This window comes from Nannobrachium achirus, assembly GCF_963921795.1.
Source record: "Nannobrachium achirus genome assembly, chromosome: 8".
In the NCBI taxonomy this organism is placed as follows: Eukaryota; Metazoa; Chordata; class Actinopteri; order Myctophiformes; family Myctophidae; genus Nannobrachium; species Nannobrachium achirus.
The window spans coordinates 42,461,192-42,488,691 of record NC_137817.1 but is presented as its reverse complement, the minus strand read 5'-3'; the positions used below and the strand labels follow the sequence as shown (position 1 = coordinate 42,488,691).

The following is a 27,500-nucleotide window of genomic DNA, read 5'->3' as shown; positions in this document are numbered from 1 at the left end:
GCTCGCGGAGGGGGAAGGAGAACTTTGAGTTCTTTGAGCTGGCCAAGATGCTGCCTCTCCCCGGGGCCATCACCAGCCAGCTGGACAAGGCCTCCGTCATCCGGCTGACCATCAGCTACCTGCACATGCGCACCTTCGCCAGCCAGGGGGACCCGCCCTGGAGCCCCCTAATGGAGGGGGACAGCAACTGCAGCAAAGGTGAGCGAGAGAGAAAGAGAGAGAGAAGGGAGGGTTGAGAAGCTCTCTACCCGGTAAAATCCTGTGAGTGTTAATTTAACATTAACGATTGTATTGTAGTGTACGTCACAAGGGGTATGGCTGTTCAGTTCTTTTCACTCTCATCTAGTCAAATTTGTTGATTGATTGATTTGTGATATTTAAAATGTATTCAACTTTTTATTTATGTTTTAAATAACAGCTAATGGATTTTCACAAATAAGACAAATTTCACACATTTGTTTAATTTGGATTTTACAATTCAGTATTGTGTGTGGGGGATGTTTTTTTTTTTATATCAGAAGGTTATGAATCCACCTTAGCTTAATTTATTTTAAGTCTCACACATGAATGTGCAACCTGAAGCCATTGAGATACCCATGGAGACTGTTAAAGGGCTGGCATGTTCACCCCAATAAGGACAAATTAGTGGGATAAGATTTCACTATTTTCTGGTAAAATAGCCCACCCACTCTAACATCATCCACTTCTCTGGCTGATAATACTGTCATCATTTAGATGCCATAGACTTTTGGGTTTTGTTTTAAAACATTTTTAAAACCTTTTTTCGGCTAGACTTTTCAAGTTAATCGATTCTTTCAACTGCCATAAAACTCAGTTAACTTAAAAGACTTTGACAGAAAATAATGGTTTAGAGAAAGTTCACTGTCTTTATACCTATCTCTTGCAAATCTCATACCATAGCAAGTGGAATCCATTGGCTTCTTCTTTGAATAGCTTTGGTATGATTTGGAACAATGCCGGCAGTAATGTGAAGTATATTATCATGAGTTGTGGCCATGAGTTCTAGGCTAAACAAGCCAGACTGCCGGTCTGGTCCAGCAATAACTCCATGACAATACAACTGCATGCGCATCAATCATAACATTTAACTTATTAGGCCTTATTAGCACTCATAAACACAACATTGATACAGTGGGTATACTTTTAATGAGATCTGGCTTCGCAATTGTATCACATTGGTTGCACTAATTTGTCCTTTTTAACTGAGGGACAAAAAAACAGCAAATATGAGGCTAGAACAGTATGCTTGCTTAAAGGAGTCGTTCAGACCAAAACACATATAGGGTTAAATCTGCCTTTTATCATACCCCTTCATACCTGCTTTAGTCGATTTTTTTCATTGATGCACCTGTTGCTAGATTTCGGCTGCCCCTGTTGCTAGATTTTGCAGGCCCTCTCATAACTAACAGAGTAGATAGACTTTATTCTAGTGCGGTTATTTCTTTAGCTTCAAAGTTAGTATTTTTTTATTGGATTGTGTTTACACAACGTCCTGAAACCAACCAAACCGCTGTTTTGACCTCACAGGCATCCTTACTTGTCAAACGGCTTCTGCTCTGCACCAGAGCAGGGAGAGGAGAGCCTAGAAAGGGAGGGGATCTAACTTTGAAGCTAAAGAAATAACCGCACTAGACTAGAATAAAGTCTATCTACTCTATCTGTTAGTTATGAGAGGGCCCGCAAAATCTAGCAACAAGGGCAGCCGAAATCTAGCAACAGGGGCAGCTATGAAAAAAAATCAACTAAAGCAGGTATGAAGGGGTATGATAAAAGGCAGATTTAACCCTATTTCAATAAAGGAGAGATCACACCGATTTGAACAAGAAAATATTTACTTGAATAATAGGCAAAGAATAAATACAAAATACATGATTGCAAAATACATGTTTGGCAATTAGACTCCATTAACATTAAACATATAATTATGTTTAAATAACATTATACATATAGATTAGAATTTAATAGGGAGAGCCCCCCATGGAGTCTAGACGCTGGTGGTGGCAGTGCAGGTGAACCTCCGTCTTAACTCTTGACAAAGGAGACTAGGTGGTGTTGGGGAAGGAGGTGGGTTGCTTGTTGCAAGCTGAAAAGAGAATGACATGGTTCAGAGGCAGTGGAGATATTTAAAGGTGGAGTCCAATCGCCTATTTGGCTGGGCTGCATATTGGCTTGAAGAGCACGCCCATAGGCTAGAAGAGCACACCCTTTGAGCTGAGAGTAACAACTTAGATCTTTTCATTGAACTTGCGCTGACAGCTACATTTCAATGAAGGCTCACATTGATACAAAATGATTTAGTGAATGAGCGTATATGACAGCGTGGGAAAAAGGAAGTGACGTGGGCTTAAAGCAGAGTGCGGTTTAGATCCTTTTTATTGAACTTACGCTAAAAGCTACATATGTGTTTTGGTCTGAACTACTCCTTTAAATAGAAATATATGTGTGATATTTCAGAATCACACATATATAGACTGGCGATTCATCATCAATGGCAGGCAATCTCATCACATGAGGAATACGGGCACGTAAAAAAAAAGTACCGCCAGTCAGTTCCTCAAAGACACAGACAGACCACATACGTGTGCATGTAATCAGGCTATTTCTAACCGAGCGGCCCGTAGCGGAGGACTCATCTTCACACCTACTCCTGACCACAGCGTGAGCCCCCCCCCCCCCCCCCCCCCCCACAAAAACACTGTTCAGGAACAGCAGGAGTTCTGCAATTACATCGCCCTCTCTATCAGGGACCATAATTGCCTTTGGCATGCGACGCATGTGAGCGCACGCTATACAGCAAAACACACACATACGTGAGCGCATATGAACCTAAAAAACACCCTCCACACACACACACACACACACACACACACACACACACACACACACACACACACACACACACACACACACACACACACACACACACACACACACACGCACGCACAGGGTATGAATAGACCGAGAGATTGCAAGAGAGAGAGAGAGAGAGAGAGAGAGAGAGAGAGAGAGAGAGGGAGATACAGAAAGGAAGGTGGGAGGAGTCTATTGCTGCGATTTGTAATTACAGAAATTAACTACATAATGAGGACAGTGTAATTATACGGCTTGTCTAATTGCTACTATTACTGAGGGGAAATGATGCAGCTACAATTAGAGATGTGTATGTGCGTGCACGCGCGTGTGTTCGTGTGTGTGTGCGTGTGTGTGCATGCGTGCATGTGTCAGTGAAGCATATGTGTGATGTGAGGACACGCAAACACATTAATGCGTGGGTTGGTTTGCTACAATAGCTACTCTCATACAGTAGTGTAGATATAAGTAGATAATGAATATGCATGTTGTCTACCGTAGCTTTCTGTAGTCTGTACACCGAAAGAGAGATCATAGCCTACTGAACATGCCGCTCCAGGCACGTGCACACATAGACATCAAAGGGGGGTTGAGCCCCTGCCCTTCTACTTGTCTGTAAAAAGTGCCCTCTCCAGACCATGCATGCCGTTTTTACTAGGGTGAAAGAAATGCAAATCCATGCCATACCTGAAGGCGGCGTTCAAGAGAATTGCCTTGTTCAAACTCTCCTGAACTTGAATGCAGCTTATCTGATGTTGAAAGAATTGCCCTCTCTGTGTAGAAATACATGCCGTTACGCCACATCTTCACTATTGACTTGATTATGCTTAGTTTAGTGTGGTATCAACAGTGTTGGGTAGCGTTACTCTTTTTGGTAATATATACTGATTACTTATTACCTTCATTTTAAAGTAATAATTTTCGTTACATACTACTGTCTGCACTCGAGTAATATGTAATATATTACTCATTACTTTAACGTTACTTTTACCAAAATGTTTAAATTGAACAATTACACACATATATATATATATATATATATATATATATATATATATATATTTTTTTTTTTTTTTTTTTACAAATTGGCCTATCAATAAATTATGTCATTATATTGCAGCCTATAGGCCTACTGTAGTGTACAGTAATACTTACTATAAAGGCCAATTGTTTCAGTTATTAAATGTAGTGTGTTTATTTATCTGACTTAAAAGATTAAACAAATTCCATCTTGTAGAAAATGGACTAATTCTTAATATTTTGGACAAAAGAGCACATTTTAGTGGGAGTGATAGCTCTTGTTTTGGGCATGTTTTATCTGACAGCCCGTGCGTCGGAGAAAACATCCACCAACACAGCGCTACAGTTCATGGGTGGAAGATATAAACCAGGCATTTGATAGTTCTCAGTAATGCATACATTTTAGCATTTTCCCTTCAGTTGTTGAAATGTTGTGGAATTTAGTAGCTTTAGCTTACTAGGCTAATAATCATTCTAAACACCTGGGTGCGCTGACTCGCTGTGCGCAATGGTTTCCAGGCACTCAAATCCACCCGACAGGCATGTACACACATAGACATCAGAGGGGGCTTGAGCCCTGCCTCAGCCCCTGCCTCTCTAACATGTCAGCCCCCTGCCTCTCTAACATTCTCTGCACGTCCCTGCGTATATGTGCCGTTCTGTGCGGGGCAGCAGCAGCGCACAGCCACAGAACTTGAGAGGAAGGCTGAATGCACAGGAGGTAAACCTGGGTCCCACGACAAAAATCTGTACCATATTGGCTTAAAACGGGACGACGGGACCCTGGTTGGTAACGCGGAAAGTAATGCTGTAAATAAGTTATCATTACTGCATTATATTACCGATGTTTTTTTTAGTAGGGCGTTATATTAGTCATTACCGCATTTCGGTAATATATTAGTAATATGCGTTATATTACTAACGCGCGTTACCCAACACTGGGTATCAAGTACAGAAAATAGCCGGAGGTCGGCTATTTTCGATATGTTCACCAAAAGGCCCTTTTAGAAATTTCAGACCCTGCCTCTCTGACATTCTCTGCATGTCCCTGTGCCACTCTCTACAGTACAAAATTACTATGAGCTTGTCTGCCGGGGAAACATGCCCTAATCTAGTGGTTCTCAACCTTTTGCCATTTGAAGAACCCCCCAGTTTCTTAGGCATTATATAGGCCATGGACCTCCATTTAATGTCATGTTTATCCCTGGGACCCCAATCTATCTATCTACCAAACGGAACAAGTCGTTCCATTTGTACACTCTCAGATTTACAAACCTGTAAGAGTCCATTTATATTCCTGGTCGTCCCTCGGACCGGTTAAGAAAACAGTGCCATAAAATCCATAGCAATTTGCCAGATTTACTAATTTGATGCCCAGGAGTTTGCACTCTGACATGAGGTTGAGGTATTAACTATTTCTTAACCTATTAACTATTTCTCAACCTCGTTGCTTGGAGAGAAGATATTAAGAAGCAGAGTAGCAAATGATCTTACAGTAAGTACAAAATATGTGAAATATGGTTTCATAATATACCACAAGGTAATGTACGGAGGAACAAACCAGTGGATTTTGAACTGTTTCTTTTGTGATCAGTAGTGACTTATAAAAATGCACCCCCATCTCCGGTCCGGCTTACACACCTGCTCATGCTAGCATCCAGGAGCAAGTGGCCTTGAACACTGCTGTATAGACGCTGCGTTGTGCTGCTGCCAGGTCTGCTACACATCCTCACGGCCTTGGTACAGAATGTTGTTGCTGTCCGAGGGAGCCGTGCCTTTTTTAATAATCATTTTAAAATAGCGGAAATGGCCGAGCTTGTAGATCGGCTATTGTTACTACTTTTGTGTGATAAAGTAGGTAGTAGGGCATTGGCATTCATTTACGAAAAAACTAAACAAAACATAAAAGGTTTAAATATGAAGATAGGAGGATTCTGCCTGACAGCCACGATATCGTCACTGTCGGGCGGAAACCTTGTATCTCCAATTTGTATGTTTTTTTTCTGTCTCACAAAACCAGTGAAATTAGCAGATCTACAAGCACACAATGCCTCGCATGTTTTCCACCCGACAACAACGATATGATATGTTGAAACACAGCGGCCTGTGTGCATAACACTGTGCGTGGAAGATCGATACGAGGTGATGATGAGTTCTTCTGCACATAATGTGGGACATATTAGAGCTGTATGGAAGCCTACTGTATGAAACAGCATAAGAGCAGACACAGTACCAAGGCCATAGCGATCCATGTCACTCTGCTAACATGATGAAACACCTGCTGGGTCCAGAATCCCTCACTCAGTCCCTCCTTCCTGCTCTCCATCTATCTAGGGCAGGGGTTCCCAAACCTTTTTGTCTCAGGGCACCCCATAAATATTTGTTTAATCCGAGGCACCCCTACATTATAATTTTCACTCCCAGCACCTTAAATTTATAGAATATCGTCGTTGTCGGGTGGAAACCTTGTATGTCCAAAACCTTTCTTTTTGTATTTATCATCTATAAAATGTACTATGATGCGAGGCGTTGTGTGCTTGTAGATCTGCTGTTTTCACTAGTTTTGTGCGACAGAGGTTTCTGCCTGACAGTAATGATATTTTAGTGATTATGTTGTGAGGAAAACGTTGAGATAATAGCCATTTGGGTTAGTACTGACTGAAAATAACTTTGTACTTCAAGTTTAAAATGATACTAAATATTTTTTCAAGTGTCCAAATAAATCCCAAATATTATCAAATGATCTCACGGCACCCCTGGACTGCCGTCGCGGCACCCCAGGGTGCCCCGTCACCCACTTTGAAAACCCCTGATCTAGGGAGGGAGTTCTGTGACTGTGTGAGCTCTTTGGTGAAATGTAGAAAATAAAAGGGGGGAAAAACATGTTTGGGTGCAACCTGATAGCCGAATGGATGGGGCACAGATCACACTGACTAAAGCATAAAAATGCACATAAGCGACACTTGAGTACGCCGTTTACACAATTAAAGGAATTATAGTTCACCCCCAAAATGACTTTTTTTCTATCAATTACTCACCCCATAGTTCATGGAGCTCATGGATATTGTTTTGTTTTCATCACATTCCTAAGCCAATAATTTGAGGAGACTCTTTGTGTCTCCATAGTGAACAAAGCAGGCTCTTTGTGTCTCCATAGTGAACAAAGCAGGCTCTTTGTGTCTCCATAGAGAACCACTGCTGGTCATCAAATGATTGGCTTAGGAATGTGACAAAAACTAAAGAATGTCCATGAATTCAAGTCTCCATGGGGTGAGTCATCGATAGAAAAAAGGTTATTTATGGGGTGAACTAGCCCTTTAAAACATGTCAGATCAATGTTGTCTGGTGGATCATCCATAATAAATATGTGTTAAATAATGAATACATACCTTGTTATAGCCTATAGAGCTTATAATGTAAGTACTCGAGCTACCGGTATAGTGCTTGGGTAGTGTAGTGACCATTGGTTGTACACTACTTTTCACAATGCATTGTGGGGTACAATGAGTCCACTATAATATTTATATTTAATCATTCTCACCCCTCTCAGGTCTCATTGACACTTGCCGGTCGGGCAAGTACAGGTCATGTTCTACTTGTCCAAAGGTCATGCCCATTTGCCTGAACTCGTCCATTATAAAATGATACACATAGCTTTTTACTTTCTGGGGCTTTGTTCACTGTTCAGTGTTCTTATTTTACATTCCACAGACCAGAAGACAGCTCTGTCCACGTTCAGGTGTTTAGACAGATGTCAAGTGTTTATAGACGGTTGCATCCCCTCTCAAATGAGCACTTGCTCGGTCCGTGCAACCTGAAAGCACTTCACCTGCCCGAGAGTTTTATTTACCTGCCGGGGGCCGGTGGGCAAGCTTTAGTGTCAATGCCTGATGCCATTGTTGCTCTGTTGTGCTGTATTCATTGTCTCCACCAGCCGAAGGCTGAGGGAGAGTATGTTTTCCCCTCCGTCCGTCCGTGTGTCCGTCCGTTCGTCCGTGCGTCCGTGCGTGCGTCCTCGCAGTTTGTGAGCGCCTAATCTCAGTCGCTGTTGGCACGGTCGCTGCCAAAGTGAGCACACACATTCCCTTGAAGCCAATCTAGAACCTCTGCCCTAATTTTTTCAAATGGGCCTTTTCTAGCGCCACCTAGTGGCCGATGTTTGCAAAACACATTTCTGTGCACTACTCTTACAGATTTTGGCCAAAAATCCTACAAATCGGTAGGCAGTATCTCGACAGTCATGTGATCGACACGGATCTGTCCGATTTTGCATATTCCATCCTGATTGGCTAAGATTGGCTTCCAAAGTTTGTGGGATCGAGCCGTTTTGAACAAAATGCCTCAAATCACAAACGCAAAGTGCAATTATCATGAAATCGCGCACACACGTTCCCACTAGGCCGAGGAAGAAATGCCACTTAATTTTTTTTAAATCAGCCTCATGGTGGCGCTATAACAGGCCGATTTGTGGTTTTACCTATAACTCCACCGATCACTTTCAAACTTTGTAAGCGCACTCCCTAGAAGCTAAGGATAAACCTTTGCCCTGCATTTTTCACATAAGCCTTTTATAGCGCCACCTTTGGGCCGACTTATGTAAAACACATTTTTGGATATTACTCCTTGAGATTTTATCCAAAAATCACGCAAATCGGTACACAGTATCTCTATAGTCATGTGATCAAGTCCGATCCGTATGATATTTCATATGCCATCCTGATTGGCTAATATTAGCTTCCAAAGTTTGCAGGATTGCACCACCAGGACGCACAGTCTGGTGGAGACCTGTGCTCGGAAGAGCACTGCTTCTAGTTACTGATGAATTGAGTACAATGGACCACAATGGGAACATGTTTTTGATCAACACCTTGACAGAAGTATTATACCTCCTCATCTGTGTATTGTATAACATGTCCTACTGAGACATGCAGTAATTACTGTGTCTGCTGTCTGCGAGCAGACTGACTCTGAGTCTGAGGGGAGATGACTGTCCTCTTTGAGGGCATTTAAACATGTATGAAGAGATGTCCAACACCAATCTGTTTTATGTGTGGAGAGGTGTCCTTCCAGGAGTGGTGCTCCTGGAAGGAGCTAAGCTCCAACATCTGGCTTTGTCCGGGCTCTGTAAGCCCAGGGTCACATTGGCCAAGCTTCGCGGCACGCTTAATGAAATTAACTCATAAATAGCTCCGCTCCCTTCACACTAGGTGTGACTTTTTTTTAATGCATGAAGAGATGTCCACTTGTGATCACACAGGATGCAAATAGTGAACCTGCCCATAGACACCATTGAAATGCCAGGTCTGACTAGGCTTAACGCAGATGTCTCACTGTTCTGTACAAAACAACAGTCAGTCCTGTACACAGACACACAAGTGTCTTGGCCATATATGGAGCATGAGGTGTGACAGACAGGCAGACGGACATGAGCTGCAAGTCTTCAATACTAAATAGCAACCTACGGTCACAACAAAGCCAGTATAATGAGGAGTTGTTTCTTCAACAAAGGTGGACCTGGTTTGGTTATTCTTATGGAGACAGACTCGATTACACATGAGGACATGAGTAGACAGAGTTGTTTATTTGACATAAAATGACATGCAGGGTGGACTGAAGTGGCCTTAACAAAAAAATACGTGTGGATTAAGGTTACTTTTCAAATCAGAGGCTGTTTGAGGTGAGCTGTTTGAAGTGTTTTTTCAATCATCCTTGTGCACTGTTGGTTTTGAGTGGAGCAAGGTGCTGTGCTCCCTCATTGCTTTCTGAGATTGCCATTGCTATTTGAGATTAAATGGAAAGGTAGTCTAGTTATTACATTACATTCTATACATTCCTACTACGTACATTCTATTACCGTGGTTTTCAAACAGTGATCCGGGGACCACCAGTGGTCCTTGAGGGGATTCCAGGTGGTCCCAAGCTAAATGATAGAGTGGACCCTTATAGATCTTGAGAGCTTAAAATGAGCAAGTGTGTGTGCTCAAAAGTAAAGTTATTGTTAAACATCTGCATTACTCAATTTACAAGAAGTCTACACAATTAGAGAATGTAGATTTATTTATATTTTTATATTTTGATCAACGTTTGCCTGTTCATCTCTCCTATCCCACATCAGTACAGCATGGAATTGTGGACAGAATCTTATCCAACGAAAACAAAAGGTTTTGGGTCTGAGAGGCTAAATCCCATCAAACGGTGGTCCGTGGCTCAAATGCCAAATAAATAATGGGCCTTGATATGAAAAAGGTTGAAAGCCACTGTTCTATGACGTTGGCTAATGTGCCCAATATATTGTGTGTCTTGAGTTGTGCTGTGGCCAAGAGCCTTAAAGGACAACTTTAGTTTTTTACAACAAGGGTTCATAATTTGGATTGTAATTAGAGAAATTAAAAGATGAGTGTTAAAATGTTTTCATTTACTGCTTTCTATCGTTTTAGACAACAGCGACGATGATGTGCCACGTACAGGACCCGGCGTTTTGAAACCTTGGTTTGGCCAGTGTACTCACGTGACGCGTGCTGCATTATGTCCGTATATAACATGCACTGGGGCGTCACACGGGGTAGGAAAGTGGGACTGAGTTACCAGGGCCCAAGGTGGAGGGGCCCTAGTAACTTTAGCTATTGAAAAATAGCAGATATACTGTACAAGCTCACAGCGTGGCACCGAGTGCAAGCTTGTAGATCTGCTATTTTTGAAAAGTCGTGAAAATGTGCGCAAATCTTTGAATGTATTTTTTAAGTGAACATTTGCAACTCAAATTTTGCTTCTGGGGGGTCCCAAAAGTTTGAGCATCACTGACCTGGAAACATAGGTTTCTTGGCACACATTTTCACGATAAAAAAAAAAATAGCAGATCTACAAGCTCGCAGCGCGGCACTCTGTGCCGCGCTGTGAGCTTGTATATCTGCTATTTTTCAATAGTTAACATTCATGGGGGGCCCGCAGTGAATCCTTGTACCCAGGGCCCAGAATTTGGTGTGACGCCCCTGAACGTGCACTGAGAGAACGAGCCATCAAACCGTCGCGTCCCATAAAACCCAGAAATCTCACGTGCCAGTCTTTACAACTTCATTAATCACAGCGCCAAGCAGGTCACACCACACACTTTTGTGTGCATGTGTGTGCGCGCGCGCGCGCGTGTGTGTTATGGGGGTTATGTGATGCTAATTTGGACAGCGGTTCGAGCAAGTCTACCCACAATCCATTGGCAGGGTTTATAAAGTGTGATGCATGGGTTTAATCTCCACCAGTGTGAATGTGGTCAGATCACCGGCTGAGAGCCGGGGACGCAGGATGAGGGACCCGGGAGGAAGAGCAGGGCAGGGAGACACAGAGACGGACACGACAAGAGGGGAAGAAGGGGTGAGGAGAGGAGAGGAGGTGAACAACAACCCCATTGCATTCTTCCACTCTCCTGCTCCTCCAAAGGGCTTGGGATGGGCATGGGGCAGTTGGAGGGAGGGAGGAGAGAGAGAGAGAGAGAGAGAGAGAGAGAGAGAGAGAGAGAGAGAGAGAGAGAGAGAGAGAGAGAGAGAGAGAAAGAGAGAGAGAGAGGGTGGAGGAATGGAGAGAAGGGAAGGGGTGGAGGCAGTGTGGCTTTTGTCTGCTTCCCACGTTTCAAAGCCAGTCTTGAAAAATGAATAGACAGAGGAAAATCAATTGCATGACCTTCACAGAGAGAGAGAGAGAGAGAGAGAGAGAGAGAGAGAGAGAGAGAGAGAGAGAGATGAGAGAGAGAGAGAGAGGAGTGAGAGAGCGAGAGAGAGAGAGAGAGAGAGGAGTGAGAGAGAGAGAGGGGGGAGGAGAGAGCAGAGGAAGGGAGAGGGGAAAGAAGGAAACGAATGAAAAGGGGAGGCCAAAAGGAAGAAAAGTAAAATGATCCAGAGACACCGTTCGTTCCTTTTCTCTCTCTCTCTCTCTCTCTCTCTCTCTCTCTCTCTCTCTCTCTCTCTCTCTCTCTCTCTCTCTGTGTGTGTGTGTGTGCGCGTGCCCGTGTAAGGTGCATCTACCTCCCTGCGCACTACAATAACATTCAAGGACTGAACTCTTTTCTTTGAGATCACTCGTAGTCGTATCTCTAAAGCTTTCCTGTTTTGGAAAAAACAATTGTTTACAGGAAACAATTTGGCTCTTCTTTTCTATAATCTCTTATCTGCCTTTGACCTTCCGGTTTTGATCATTTTTTTTTTTTTTTTCTGTTTGCGGGAAATTCTTCCGAATCCCCGAGCGACACACTTCTGGACACTCGATCGCACACTCGGTCACACACACGGCGGTGACGAGCACTTTACGACTGTCCTCTGACGACGGCTCACTGCTGCTATAGCTGAAGTATTTTACTGCCTCTGTTAGTGAGGTCAAACACACCTCTCTCTCTCTCTGAGCCTCTGTTATTCTGTCTGACCGTCTGTCTGTCTGCCTCTCTGTAGGGCAGGGCGACGTGACTTCAAATCAATATCACGGTTGTTTCTGACTGTCGCCTCGATTAACAGACTGTGTTATTTAGGCCTAGAATTATTGAATGCTTTAACCAGTGAAAAATAGCAGATATACAAGCTCACAGCGCGGCACTGCCGCGCTGCTGAGCTTGTATATCTGCTATTTTGAAAAATTAGTGAAAATGTGTGCAAATCTTTGAATATATGTATTTTCAAAGCGAACATTTGTAACTCAAATTTTGCTTCTGGGGGTCCCTGGAACAAAATATTTTGTGATGGGGGTCCGTGGCCAAATACATATCATTTTGGGGGTCCTTCACATGAAAATAATTTAGAACCACTGACATAGTAGTCTCTCAAGAACAGACTAACTGAGCTCCAGTTGAAGTGAAAAGGACCTTTCTTTGACGATGGCTACCCAGATTGCTGACATAGAAACATAGGTTTTTCAAAAAATCTTAGAAGGATTCAAAAGACACTTATAGACACTCAGTGCCGCGCTGTGATCTTGTATATCTGCTATTTTTCAATAGTTAAAGCATAAAATAATGATACACCATAATGTGTACCCGTTCTGAATGGGTTAACGGGAGAGCTTGTAGATCAGCTATATTTGCACGCCACCGTTATACACCGAATAGAGTGCCGTTCACACTGAACGCTAGAATTATAAGGATAACGTGGGCGCCCGCTGGCCTACCGGTCCGGGCGCATACCACATGGGCTCAGTGTGGCCTGACAGCGTGTTGTCGTTGGTTCGATTCCCAATCCCGGCTACCATTGCTGCGTGTCACTCCCCATCTCTCTCCCCATTTCCTGTCAGTCTACTGTCCTATCAATAAAGGAATAAAAGCCCCAAAACATGTCTTAAAAAAAAAAAGAAAACAAATGATTACTGTAACTACTGTATATCGTTCACCATGCATCCACTTGATTTTTAAAACTATATTTTTATAGTTATAGGTATAGTGCTCAGTGTGAGTCGCCCTTTTGAGTGGATAATCGGACTAGATTATTAGTATGAAAAATCTATTTTTGTGTCGATTCTTTGATATCTCTCCCTCTCCCTCTCCCTCTCCCTCTCCCTCTCCCTCTCTCCCTCTCTCTCTCTATCGCCATTGACTTTGACTTTCATTTCGCCTCGACTCTCCAGTCCTCAATCGTTCTCTCTTTCGTTGCCTCTGTCTTTCCTCTGTCACCTCTCCTCCTCCTCCTTTGTACCCCCCCCCCCCCCCCCCTCACCCACCCACCCTCTTCCCTTCACGTCCCGTGCGTCTGTCTCCCCTCTAATTCACGGCGTTTAAAACAGCCAGGGCTTTTAAGGGAAGTTAATTGCACTCAAATTATGTTCGACCGCAAGAAGAGAGAGCGGGTGAACGAGCGACAGACGAGAGAGAGCGAGAGAGAGGGAGAGATGGAGAGATGGAGAGAGGAGCAGGGGAAGGAGGGGAGGGATGGATGTCAGAGCGAGAGGATAATTGCGCCCGAAAAGGACGTCACGATTAGGGTGTTCCTCTTTCTCTCTCTCTCTCTCTCTCTCTCCCTCTCTGTCTGTTCGAACAGTAAACCACCTCATTTGGACGCTAGTAAACAAGCTGGCAGTTGATCTGGCATCAGCTTCTATTTAGTTTTTTTTCATGTTCTGTTAAAGACACAAACTGTGGCACAACAAGACACATGGCCAAATTTGAGACAAAGAGGAAGGACGAGACGAGAGGGCGAGCGCTATAGAAAAGAACTCATAGTGGCCGACGCATCTGTTATCGGTGGTTCCCATGGCAACGGCTTAACCTGGTTAAAAGGTTGACACTGTGGGGGGAGGAACGAGAGACGCGTGTGCGCGCACGTGCACACCTATTCCCAGTGACCACAGACTTCTCTCGGGGACTAAATTATGTATTGGACAGAAGCATAATGAAAATCATTCAAATGAAATTTCAATCTTTTCTTCTTGCAGCGCGCTGGGGGAGACCCCGAGCGTTGACCTGTGAGTCAGACTGTAATTAACGTGTCCGATCATGGTCCCCGTCCCGTGCCTGTCTCCTATTCCCACAATGAAATTAAGACTGCACGCCGTGCACGGCACAAAGTCCCCGGCAAGCTAATGAAACGAGAATGTGACAGAAAGCGTTGATCAAAGATCTCGGATCCTCCGCACGCCCGTGCGTGCTTTTTTTTTTTAAACCTGTGGTGCACGCAGAGGTGTATGTCTGTGTGTGTGTGTGTGTGTGTGTGCGTGTGCGTGCATGCATGAGTGCGTGTGCGTGCACATGCATGCTCGCACTAAGATATGTTGTAGATTGACACATACAGTACACACAATTTTCCACGTGTGGCAAGTTTTTGAACCTCAAGCTCAATTTCAACTAGGGTGGATTAAGATATTCTGGAGGTTTAACAGGTGATCAGGACATGTAGTGATACAAAAAGCATTGCACACACGCACACTCACGCACGTGCACACACACACACACACACACACACACACACACACACACACACACACACACACACACACACACACACACACACACACACACACACGAGCGTGCACGCACACACATAAGTATGCATTTCACACCGGCAGTACAGAGGGCTCTTTGTTCGCGGGGTGAGATACCAGCAGTGCTGTTAGACCCTTTGCAAATCCCTATGTGAATGTGTTTACGCACACACACACACACACACACACACACACACACACACACACACACACACACACACACACACACACACAGAAACTCACGCACATACACGTAAGCCCACATCAAGTCCAGTGCTTTGGTTTCCCGGCCACCCTATTGTACTGTGGCAGGCTTTAATAAATGATCCTCTGTGTACGTACGTGTGTGTGTGTGTGTGTGTGTGTGTGTGTGTGTGTGTGTGTGTGTGTGTGTGTGTGTGTGTGTGTGTGTGTGTGTGTGTGTGGACTCATCCGTCAGCCCCCCCTCCCCCCCACGGCCACATGTCACATCCAGCATTTCCTTCGGCCCCCCTGACACTACTGAACACCACTGATCACCCCCCCCCCTCGCTCTCCAGAGAACCTAGAAGGTGTGTGTGTGTGTGTGTGTGTGTGTGTGTGTGTGTGTGTGTGTGTGTGTGTGTGTGTGTGTGTGTGTGTGTGTGTGTGTGTGTGTGTGTCACTATACTTGTGAGGCCCGAATGTCAAGTGTATGATGTAGAATTCGAGAAATATACCGTCATTGTCAGGCCTTATATGTCCAAAATCGTTCGTTTCGTATTTATCATTTCAGAAATTATTCAAAATAGTGAACGGTTATTTTCACTAGTTTTGTGCAACAGCCTTTTGTGATGAAGTAGGGCTTTAGTTAAAAAAAATAAAAATAAAAAATGGAGACACAAGATTTCTGCCCGACAGTGACGATGTACATTTGCATGGCCCTCACGAGAGAATCATTTTTTAGAGTTAAGCTAACAACCAGTTAAAGGTTCAGGTTGGGGTTTAGGCTTATAGGATTCAACATTCAGAGGTTAGATTTTGTTGGAGTTGGAGTCATGCCTGATTTATGACCTGCGCCCCGGTGTCAAACACCGGACGCGCGCTTGTGCATCTGCAATGTCTGGCTTTATGGTTAAACGGGTGAAAAATGGCAAAAACAAAATGTACAAATGGCTTCCAGAAAATATTTTTTTCCGAAATGTTTATTTCCTCACAAGAATAGCAATACAAGTGTGTGCGGGCGCGCGCACGCCGCGTGTGTGAGCGCTTGCATGCGTGTGCGTTCACATGTGTGTGTGTGCATGCACACTCGCACACGTGCATATCGTCACTGTCAGGCAGAAACCTTGTATCTCAAAGTTTCAAATTTGTACATTTTTTCGCAAAGTAAAGCAATGCTTCATCGCACAAAAGTAGTGAAAACAGCCGATCTACAAGCACACAACGCCTCGCACCGCGAGGCGTTGTGTGCTTGTAGATCGGCTGTTTTCACTAGTTTAAATCATTTTCAAAACGATAAATACAAAACAAACGGTTTTGGACATACAAGGTTTCCACCCCCACAACGACGATATCCTGTTCACATATCTGAATCTCTGATATGGCGATGGGGGGGGGGGGAATTGTTTCCTCCAGACCCATCCAGACTCCAGCTCCAGTTTAGCCCCACCAGAGAGGCTGACAGGCAGGCAGAGAGAGAGAGAGAGATGGGTCTCCCCCTCCTCCCTTCCCTTCCCTTCCTTCCTTCCAGCCAGAGGCTGCCTGGCTGGCTGAGCCGGAGGGTCCCCGTCCCAGACCTTCTTTCATAGCGCTGAATGGACCAGCCTTATTGATATTCACACTCTGTCACACAGGGGAGGGGGACCCCAATAATACAATGCCACTGTGGCTTTGTCCAGCAACTGTGTATTTATGCGTGTTGGTGTGTGTGCGTGTGCGACTGTGCGTGCGTGTGTCTGCGTGGGTGTGTGTGGCTGTGTGTGTGTTGTACGTGCCAGTGTATTTGTGTTATTTAATAGGGGAGGGGACATGTTGCATCTGTGCCGGTTCTGTGCGCGTGAGTGTGTGTGTGTGTGTGTGTGTGTGTGTGTGTGTGTGTGTGTGTGTGTGTGTGTGTGTGTGTGTGTGTGTGTGTGTGTGTGTGTGTGTGTGTGTGTGGAGTATGTGTTTGTGTGAGTATGTGTTTGTGTGTCTGTCTGTGGCTTTTAATGGAATGCCTCCCTCTTCTATTCACTAAAGGTACATTGCAAGCAGGCAGCTGGGAGTTGTGTGTGTGCCTTTGCCTGTATGTGCGTGCGCGCACGCACACACACACACACACACACACACACACACACACACACACACACACACACACACACACACGTACGTGTGCATAACATGTGTGTGTGCATGCCGGTGTGTGTGCGTGTGTGTGCTTGTGTGTGTGTGTGTACATGCATGCGTGTGTGTGTGTGTGTGTGTGTGTGTGTGTGTGTGTGTGTGTGTGTGTGTGTGTGTGTGTGTGTGGACCCTCCCTCAGTGTTCACTTGTAACCCAGAGCAGAGCTTTCATTTTCCTGTCATAACGCGTATTGATTTCCCACAGCCTTGCAGCGACGCACAGACACAGATATCCAGTGCTCCCTGAAGTCACACACACACACACGCGCTCACACACGCTCACACACACACACGCGCACACGCTCACACACACCCATGCATGTGTTCAAGTACTCAGACACGCAAACAAGCAACATTGCATGCAGTATAGTACACGCAGGGACGCGCCATACTCACAACGACAAAAGACGCACACAAATGCATGCGGCAATGTTAGGCGCCCAAACACGGTGCATTACACTCACACCACACACACACGCACACACACACACACGCACAGACAGATGCACACACACACACAAACATGCATGTCGGCGTTGTCGGGTGAAAACCTTTTATGTCCAAAACCGTTCGCTTTGCATTCATCATTTTAACAATGATTTAAACTAGTGAAAACAGCAGATCTACAAGCACACAACACCTCGTGGTGCGAGGCGTTGTGCGCTTGTAGATCTGCTGTTTTCACTACTTTTGTGTGACAGCCTTGTATGATGAAGCAGCGCCTTACTTTGCGAAAGAACTTACAAATTTGAAACTTGAAGATACAAGGTTTCCACCCGACAACGACGATGTGTTTGTATAGGCCTACTTTGATGCACAAACGCTGCATAACGTAAAAAAAGCAGGGTTGCACCATGACTATGCACACATGCAAGCATACACACAAGTGCGTGCGCGCCGCACGCATATCGGCGTGTCAGAAGGAGTCCTGGCGGAGTGCGATTAGTCGTCGCTAACAGTCCACACTTTTGCAATCACGCGTGTTCAGGTGCGCACGTAGCATCGCACTCTTTCCCTTTTTTCCCCCCCCACCCTCTTTTCTTTTTGACATAAAACAGTAAATACAGCCGATTGGTGAATTAATCTTCCTTGTCACCGCAGTCTCTCGCGCCGTCGTTTGCCGGGGAGAAAGTGATCACTCTCACCTTCCTTAGCGTTTTCTCATTTTCGCTGCTCCTAGCCTCTCTGCTCTTCTCATACCTAAGCCCCCCCCCCCCCCCAAGCACCTCCACCTCTATTTGTATTGTAATTGCTTTGGTAAACAGCCCCACTTTGGCACTGAAGCAGCTCTGATAGCCTGTGTTTGGGATGCATTAAGAGTAGCGATGCAGAGGCTCAGTCCGCGCGCGCACGCGTGTGTACGTGTGCATGTGTGTGAGTGTGTTTGTGTACTATACTTTTATTATTATACTTGTGAGGACCAAGTTGTGATGACTATAAATTGTCCTTGTCGCCACAAGAGAAGTGGTTGCTATATAGTGGTTATAAATCCAACGATTTTGGGACTTTTTAGACCAGAAAAATATACATTTTGGGCTTACAGATTAGACATTTGAAGGTTCTGGTTAGAGTTATGCCGGATTGATACTCAGTTGAATGCCGTGTCCTACACCATGATACTTCCGTTTTCGGCTTTAGTGTTAAAAATCACAACAGATGTGAATGTAAATATTACATTCATAATATCGCCATCCTACAATGCTGATGTCCTCACAAGTATTAGCGCATGCGTGCGTGCGTGCCTGTGTGTGTGTGTGTGTGTGCGTGCGTGCGTGCGTGCGTGCGTGCGTGCGTGCGTGCGTGCGTGCGTGCATGCGTGCGTGCGTGCGTGTCACAATCCCTCATCTCACTTTTAGACACAATTTCTACCGTCACGCTAAATGTGTAGAAGACATACTACAGGCAATGCAGAGATGCATCTTATTTATGATTACAGTAATTAATGGAGTGTCGTTATGTATTTCATTTCAATGCCATTTTGGGCCTGGAGATTTCATTCTGAAGACGTTGTTATACGTTTCAATCCATTAGCATTTGCACAATGGAAGCTTTGTTTATCCAAAATCGTTATTTTTCAGGAAACGTTGAAAAAGTCCAATGTAGTCACAACAAGCTCTTGTTGATGCTTTCCATTGGTTGCATATTTATAAAAACCCACGGATACTTAAACTGATTAAAGTGATTGTGATGCTACATTAACACATTTTTCTGGGGACCACCTGGAACCTCTGGGGGTCCCCTGACCCCACTTTAGGAACGCATTGTTCAACGTTTTTATAAAAAAAAAAAAAGAAATAAATCGGTGCTATTGAACACCCTGCATGTGTTTGTGTGGGGGTTTTACAAATAATAATTGAATCAGGGAAAAGTATTAAAAAGCGCTTCTGACTAAACCTCATTCCATTAGATCCTCAAAACTGTCGGTCAAACCACCTCCAACTTCATACTGTAGATTTCTTTGACAGTTTTGAAGTGTTGGAGTAATGTGTATTATTAGTCTGCTCTTCTTTTCATTCTACAAACCTCTTTGCCAAAAATAGCCGATCTACAGTACAAGCTTACAACGCCTAGCAGCGCGAGGCATTGTAAGCTTGTAGATCTGCTATTTATGGCTAATGTTCCACTCAGAATAGGGATGCTAGGGTTCAAATGTTTAAAGTAAAAACATAATCCTATCACACAAAGATTTGGTGGCCCCCCTGTAGTAACTCTGAGGACCCTCTAGGGGTTGAAGACCCCTTTAGGACATGTAGCTGTCCGACAGCAGAGATACAGAATGTTACATCAAAGGATAACCCAGAACACAGTTTCTGATACGGCTACTCCAATGTTTCCTTCATGACTTAACATTTCAAGCCCTACGGCATACAGTACTTTGTTGTACGACACGACTCGCTTGTAGTTTGAGTATTTATTTAAAAGACAACGTTTTTTTCAATGAATTTGCATTTTAACAACATGATCAAAATAGAAACTCCAGGTTAAAGGTGATTCAGAGACATGATGATGAATCTCTTCCTCTTCTCCCATCATGTACAACACACTGACCTGTTTTGTTTTGAGGTTTTTCTAGCACCTTAACTAATGTTCATAAGTACAGTATATCATACACCAGGGGTGCCCACAAGGTAGATTGTGATCTGGCAGTGCAGGTAGATCACATGACATGCCCCTAAAATAGAATTAAAATATAAAGAAACATATTTATGAACAAAAATCACATTAGCATTACAAAAAAAAAAAAATGAAAACGTAAGACTAACCTAAGACATTTCCCCGCTATTTCCCCATTTCTTTGTGTTTGTAACGCCAGTGCCAAAGCCCCCCAGGTACCAAAGCCCCCTCAGGTACACTGTTTTTGGGGCGGGTAGATCATGTTGAGCTGGTCATTTTAAAAGTAGCTCTCAAGTAAAATAAGTGTGGGCACCCCTGTCATACACAGTCTATGGGTAGTGCAACATCTCATTACTCTGACTATGTGACTCTCTCCTTAATTCACTCCCTCTCTCCATCAAATGTATGTACCCTTTCTTATCGCTACCTTGCTGTTTTTCCATTCCACCTCTTTCTCTCATCTCTCTCTCCCTCCCTCTCTTGCTCCATCTCTCTCTCTCACTCTCTTTCTCTCTCTCTCTCTCTCTCTCTCTATCTCTCTCTCTCTCTCTGTCGTTCTCTCCCCGTGTCAGTGACAACGTATTGCAGTGTGCTTATAGTTTAAGCTGACATTTTACATTTCTGCAGGAGAATGTGGTTTAGATTTCATGAATCGGATTCGATCTGGATTAGCACTTTGTGTTGTTGTGCTGTACCCACGGCCACTGAAACACTTTGGTGCAGATCAGCATCAATCAGCTTAGAATCGGCTTTGAATTGAGACTGAACGAAGGTCACCTGTCAGTAGGCCCATGATTGACGTGTGTGCGTGTGTGCGTGTGCGCGTGTGTGTGTGGTTCTGTCTCTTCCTTGCAGTAAGACGCTCGTCCCTTTCCCTGGCCACCGACATGTTTGAAACGCACCTAGGAGCTCATCTGCTACAGGTAAACACAACCACACTGTGATCACCAGCATCACAGCACCTACAATGTACACGTTCTGCTGTGAATGACAGATGACACTGTTTTCCTTTTGAGAGAATGTAGTGTTGTATTTGGTATTATGTATATCATTATTATATCGCCTTTGTCCAAGGCGGTGTACGACATTAGTTTTATATATAAGACTCAATCTGTGACTCGCTATGGGAGAGCGCATAGCGAGTCACTTCGCTCGTCTTATCATAAACCTGGGGTAATACTAGTCTCCTATAGTTTCATTCACACACACACGCACGCACGCACGCACGCACGCACGCACGCACGCACGCACGCACGCACGCACGCACGCACGGACGCACGCACGGACACACACACACACACACACACACACACACACACACACACACACACACACACACACACACACACACACACACACTATTCACACTCCAAGAGCGAAGGCAACCACAATGTTCAGTACCAACCTGTGTCTAGCTCAAGGACACTTTGACACAAGGTTAGGAGGAGCCTAGTATTGAATTGAGAACCTTTCCCTTCTCCTGTTGTTGTAGAGAGAATGTTCCAAAACATAACATAATAATGGTATTTATTAGTTCACTTTCTACATGAACTGTTCAGTTCACACATTTTAAAATGAACTAGTTCAGTACATAGTTCATAGTTCAACATTTTGAACTAAAGTTCATGGTTCCAAAAATGAACTAGTTTATAGTTCTTTTTTTTTCAATACGTTGTTGCAAGCTATTTGTCAAAATTATTGACACAGCTCAATGAGCCCATATATGTTAAGCACTGAACACCTATGTTAAGCGCTGAGACCACAAGAAAAAGAAACATCATTTGAAAGGAGAAATGTCCAAGTGCATTCATGGCCATAATCATATGGTCACAATTTTGCATGAAAAACATTCCTTGGGCTAGATTTCGGCCCCCCAAAACTGTGAAAAGTGATGAGTCATCACCTTTTTTCCACTTTTCACATGCAGTTTTGGGCTGCTGAAACCCAAGGAATGTTTTTCATGCAAAACAAATGCTTGAAATGGATTCAGAATCATGAAGAACCCCTAGTTTGACCCCTCACATGCTACTTAAAGCACATTTATTTTATTTTTTTAATATTTCTAGTGGAGTCAATGGGACAGTGAATATACAAATGGCCATAACTTTTTTTCGCGATGTTTCCGGCAGAGCAGGCCTCTCATTCTGTGGACCTTAATGACAAACTAATAGATAAAACAGAAATAAAAAGTACGGCAGAAAATCACATGTCCTACCCTATTCCTTGAGCTTTTGGGCTTGTGGTTCCCCGGCTATAATGGTAAAAACAATTGACACAAGGAATTGAAACTCTCATGTCTGTTGATTATAGTAAAATTTGAATCACAGACATTCTTTGAGAATTAATGGATTGAAACTGGCCGAGTAGGGCTTTGCATGCATGCGTTGTTGCCATCGCCGGACCGATGTTTAGTTTTCACTTGATAGGGAGACAGCACAATCATGGCTGGTACCGCAAATGAATTAAAGAAATTGGTTCAGAATTGACCGAGATATGGCCTAGTCAACTTCGATTGGTCTTAGCTGCAATATGGATTTGTGCACTCTATGCGCTAGTTGACGGCCCACGTCAAGTTTTAGCTTGATATCTTTTGATAGGGACACAGGACAATCATGGCTGGTACAGCACATGAAAGTAGACTTCCCAAGGAATATGGAGAATTTTGTATTTTAGAAATCAACAAAGAATTGACTGAGAATCTTATAATGCCCAGTGCTCTTGGCTGTCTTTATATGAACTGGAAGTTGTGTGAATGTAGAGTAATTAAGGTGTTGGTTTGAGCAATGAGTATGAATGATGCATGTGGACAATTGGGTATAAATGCTTATGGGCAGTTGTCGATGGAAATGAGCATTTGTTGTTAGATGTGTAACATTTTTAATGTAAGAAACGGCTGTTTGAATGATTGTCTTTGGATAATTAAAGGAGTTCCCTAAACAATGTTGTCAGTAATGCCCTCATCATTATCCACAATTTACAGCCTGGCTCTCTTTCCCCTGGAGAAGGCTGTGTAGAGTTGGCCATGAGCGAACACAGGTTGAGGCAAGTAGATGCCAACTCGTTCTCTTGGCCCTGACCCTTATTGATGGTAACATATAGAAAGCTAAGCGGATAGGGAACTGTCGTCTAATGAAGGTGAGGGGAAGCTCATCACTTCTGTCATTGTGAGGTATTCTTGGGAGGAAGATTGTTTCTCCCCTGTTTGTGCCTTCTGCAATATCACACTATTTGCATTACCACCATTCTGGTGCCATTCTTGAGAGTGCGGTCGAGACCTGCTTGCAGGTTTCTAATCAGCATGACTGGTGCGCCTACTTTCAACTTGAGGTTATGATCAGGGATTCCAGAGGGTGTCAGTGATCCCAGATGACATCAGTAGGACTAAGTCTGTGAGTCAGTGTGACGCATATCTGCCCATATATGGAGATCTATATATCTGTCAGTCCCTATCCCTTTTATGGGCATATTGGTTGGATCAGCGGTTCTACTAAAAAAAGTTGTTTTGTACAACTGTACATCGTGCAAGTACAGTAATGGCAGGGGAAGCAGCTAATAACATAGGCAAAAAGTTGGAGTCTGTAGAACTAACCGTGTGCTGTGAGACCCCAGACATGCTGACTCGGGACCCCATGGGTCTCTGCGTCAATTATTTGTAGGGATTAATGTGCTCTCTGCACCTGTCATTGGATGTTTTTTTCTGCTACATATTAAGGCCTATTTATGGTGTGTTTTAGCTGGGTTTTCGCTTGGAATGCTCTATGGAAATCTGTTACACTCTTGATCAAAGTTATACTGTGAGAGAGCGCTGTTCACAAACACCAGAATGAACACTTTCACAAAAACGTTCATCAAGCGAAAATTCAATACGTTCGCCCCAAAATATGAATGAGTTCATGAACTGATTCAAGTAGTGGTTTGTAACCTTGGGGCATCTGTGATTGTATTTTTTGTCATAGCCGGGAATGGACATATGCACCAACTACATGCAGAAGTGCCAAAAACATTGCAACACCTTACATTTCTCAGCCTACACCAACACAAACATTTCTCTCCTAATTTTGGTACAGTTCCCACTGTCTACCAAGAAGACCATAAGTCCATGTAACTACCGGTATATGCACTGAAAGCATTATCACCATTCACTGTTTAGGATTACTTGACTTCTGAGAGCCTACTGCTGTATGTGGCGATTCATTTTTAATTTCTCGTTATCTTTGTAAATAAATAAGACTGTAGGTATGTGATTAAAAATAAATGATAGTAAATGTGCCTACTGCGATAATCTGTATACTATATTGTACTATACCATATTCTACCATACCATACCATACCATACCATACCATACCATATTAGGCCTATGCTATGCCTCCACCTTGAGCTTATTGATGGTTCCTCATCCTCGCTTCCCGTGGACTAACCTGCTACAGTTTCATGACACACACACACACACACACACACCCACGCACACACACACCCGCGCACACACACACTGGCACGCGCAGGCCATAAAACTCAGATGTTTTAGCGATAGCGCTGGCCACCAAAGACGGTCTCACAGTGAAACTGATGAATGGAGAGCAGAGTGGGGACTCTTAGTGAGGGAGGGAGAGAGGGAGATAGGGAGGGAGGGAGGAGGGGAGGGAGGGCGTCTGGGACAACAGGAAAAAAATGAGGGATGCGGCAACCGAGAGAGGACGGACGAAAAAGGTATTAAGCACAGACTGTATAGACCTGAAGAACATGGGGATGGCTGAAGGAGGATATATTAGGAGGGGTTGAAACAGAGGAGAGAAGGGGGAATACAGGGAGAGAAAGAAGTGTGTGTTTGTGTGTGTGTGTGTGTGTGTGTGTGTGTGTGTGTGTGTGTGTGTGTGTGTGTGTGTGTGTGTGTGTGTGTGTGTGTGCGTGCGTGCGTGCGTGCGTGCGTGCGTGCGTGCGTGCGTGCGTGCGTGCGTGCGCGTGTGCGCGTGTGTGCATGTGCGCGTGTGTGTACCCGTACATGCGTTTATTTTTTATCTGTTGATATTTCATTCATTACGCTAGCCCAGTCAGTCCAGTTGTAGATAGTCATGCCAGGCTCCATGTCTTCTATTTTATAATTCATATGTTTTGTGTCTTACTTTTAAATATTGTTGCCTTACTACAGTTCATTTCTTGCATGTCTCTATTGTGCTTTCTCACTAGCTTTTTCAGAGCGCATTTGAGCTCGCAGAAAGCAGCTGGTGTGAAAGGTTGTCATTTTTTAAATCACATCATGTTATTCACAGCTGATTACTTTTCTCGACTGTTTCAAAAGCCTGTATCAAAAGCCTGTATCAACAGAATATGTCAAGCCAAGGGAAGTAACATTTTACAGATACTTTTCCATTCTATTATGGTTGTTAGGGCTATAATTTGGAGCTTTTTGGGAGCTCAGTTTCTTCGGACATTCAGTGTTGTTTTTTGATGAGTTCTTCCTGACATAGTACCTCATAATCATAAGTTATCTACTCAATCATGCAGGGGTGTTGCTTCCCAAAATGAACATGAAGTAGTTGGGACGGACGAGTGATATATCTACAAGCTACACCACATCATGTGCTGTATTATTACAGTGAATAAACTAAAATTATTTTTTTTCAGGGCAGGCTTTGCATCTCATGTTGTATGAATGGCTGATTATGTAGGTAGGCAAGTAACATACATAATACGCTTTCTTATACTTAAAGGACAACATTGTTTTTTTACAACATGGTTCATATTTTAGATTGTAATTAGAGAAAAGAAAAGATGAGTGTTAGAATGTTTTCATTTACTTCTTTCTATCGTTTTAGCCAATTTAGCTAGTTTGATTTCAGTGGTTGGGGGCATGCATACAAGTGGCTAAATATGTCTTTTTAGACACAATAAGCCATGCACCGCATGGTTTCCTTTCATGGTTAGGTGCATATTAGTCACTTTCCTGTGTTCTTCCATCACTCTCCATATATCCATGCCAGTTCCAATGTCTGAGGCTTTTACTGATTGTTGCAACTCGATCATTGCAATGAATGCTGTCATTTTGTGACGTGTGGTACTATAAGGCTTGAGCTATGCCTGCGATATGATGAGTTGCCTACACAGTAGATATTGGAAGATGATGGCTTGGTTCGCCATGCGTCCTTCATTCTAGCACTACGATATTATGATCAGTGAGATGCTATTATGATCAACAATGTTCAGTGAATTATTTTCCACAATGTTGCAAGGAGTGCCACACCACTGTGCAGCCAGCTCAAGCGTAATTGCATTACACAATGGGGTCACATGGCTAGCATAGGCCAAATACAAGAACACAAATGGAACATTAACTTGAACGCTTTAACTTATGAATGTGTGTCTGTTAGGTTTGGGTTATGCTACAATAACAGCTACAAAGCAAGAGGCTACACTGCATTTTCAGAAGAAGCCAGCGACATGAAGATACATGTTTGTTTTTGAACAAAAGCTCAAAAGGCTACAAATTTAAAGTTGAGCTTGCTTCAACTTTTTCCAGCACTCCACTGACACTCGGTAATCGGTAATGATGGAAACTAATCAATTCCGTCGCCAGTTCCTTGTTCTTTTTAAGCCCATTAACGATGATTAAGTTAATGTGCAACATTGTTTTCTCACTCAACAGTAAACAACCAACATAAAGTTTAAGTGTATAGAGGTACTATCTGCACATTTCTAAAGTGACAATTTAAGGACCTTTTAACCCTTTTAGTACCTATCCCGAACTAGTTCGGGATATTCGGGATCAAAAACAATTTTTTATTTGCTATTTTACTTACCCCGAGCTGCTTGGAGCAACGTGGGTGGTCCCGGCTCGCCCAGCGCTCACCAACGAGAGACGCTAGATGCTCCGACGATTTATTCCATTGAAAATGGTTTAAAATAAAGTTTAGACCCCCCCCAATGTTCACCAAATGTTCATTGTAGGCGGCGCGACGTATTCCAGGGTGCCTATCCCGAACATGTCCGGGATATTTAATAAAATGAATTATTTTATCGGAGGCCTCAACGAAGCCCCGGTCTAGACGTCCATCCTTGGCCGGGACTTAGACTCGGCCATCCACGGGCCGTATTCGCGCTAACGGCCGAATCGCGCCGCCCACTCCAATAATAAATCACATCTTTAGACAGGATTTTCTCCGGATTGTGTCCCCAGACCCAATGAGAAAGTTTTTTGCGGCTGAAATAGCTTT

At 43.7% G+C, this 27,500-nt stretch overlaps 1 protein-coding gene across 1 annotated transcript in view; it reads left to right on the top strand.

The window, feature by feature from the left end:
• The window catches only part of npas1 (neuronal PAS domain protein 1), a gene marked incomplete at both ends in the record, with an annotated part of 59,677 nt that overhangs the window by 3,854 nt on the left and 28,323 nt on the right, over positions 1-27,500 (top strand). Inside the window, 2 exons of the mRNA XM_080731448.1 lie at positions 1-198; positions 21,147-21,214. The exon at positions 1-198 is cut by the window's left edge and continues 41 nt beyond it. Coding sequence (XP_080587574.1) covers positions 1-198; positions 21,147-21,214 — 266 coding nt within the window. The remainder of the gene's footprint in view (positions 199-21,146; positions 21,215-27,500) is intronic.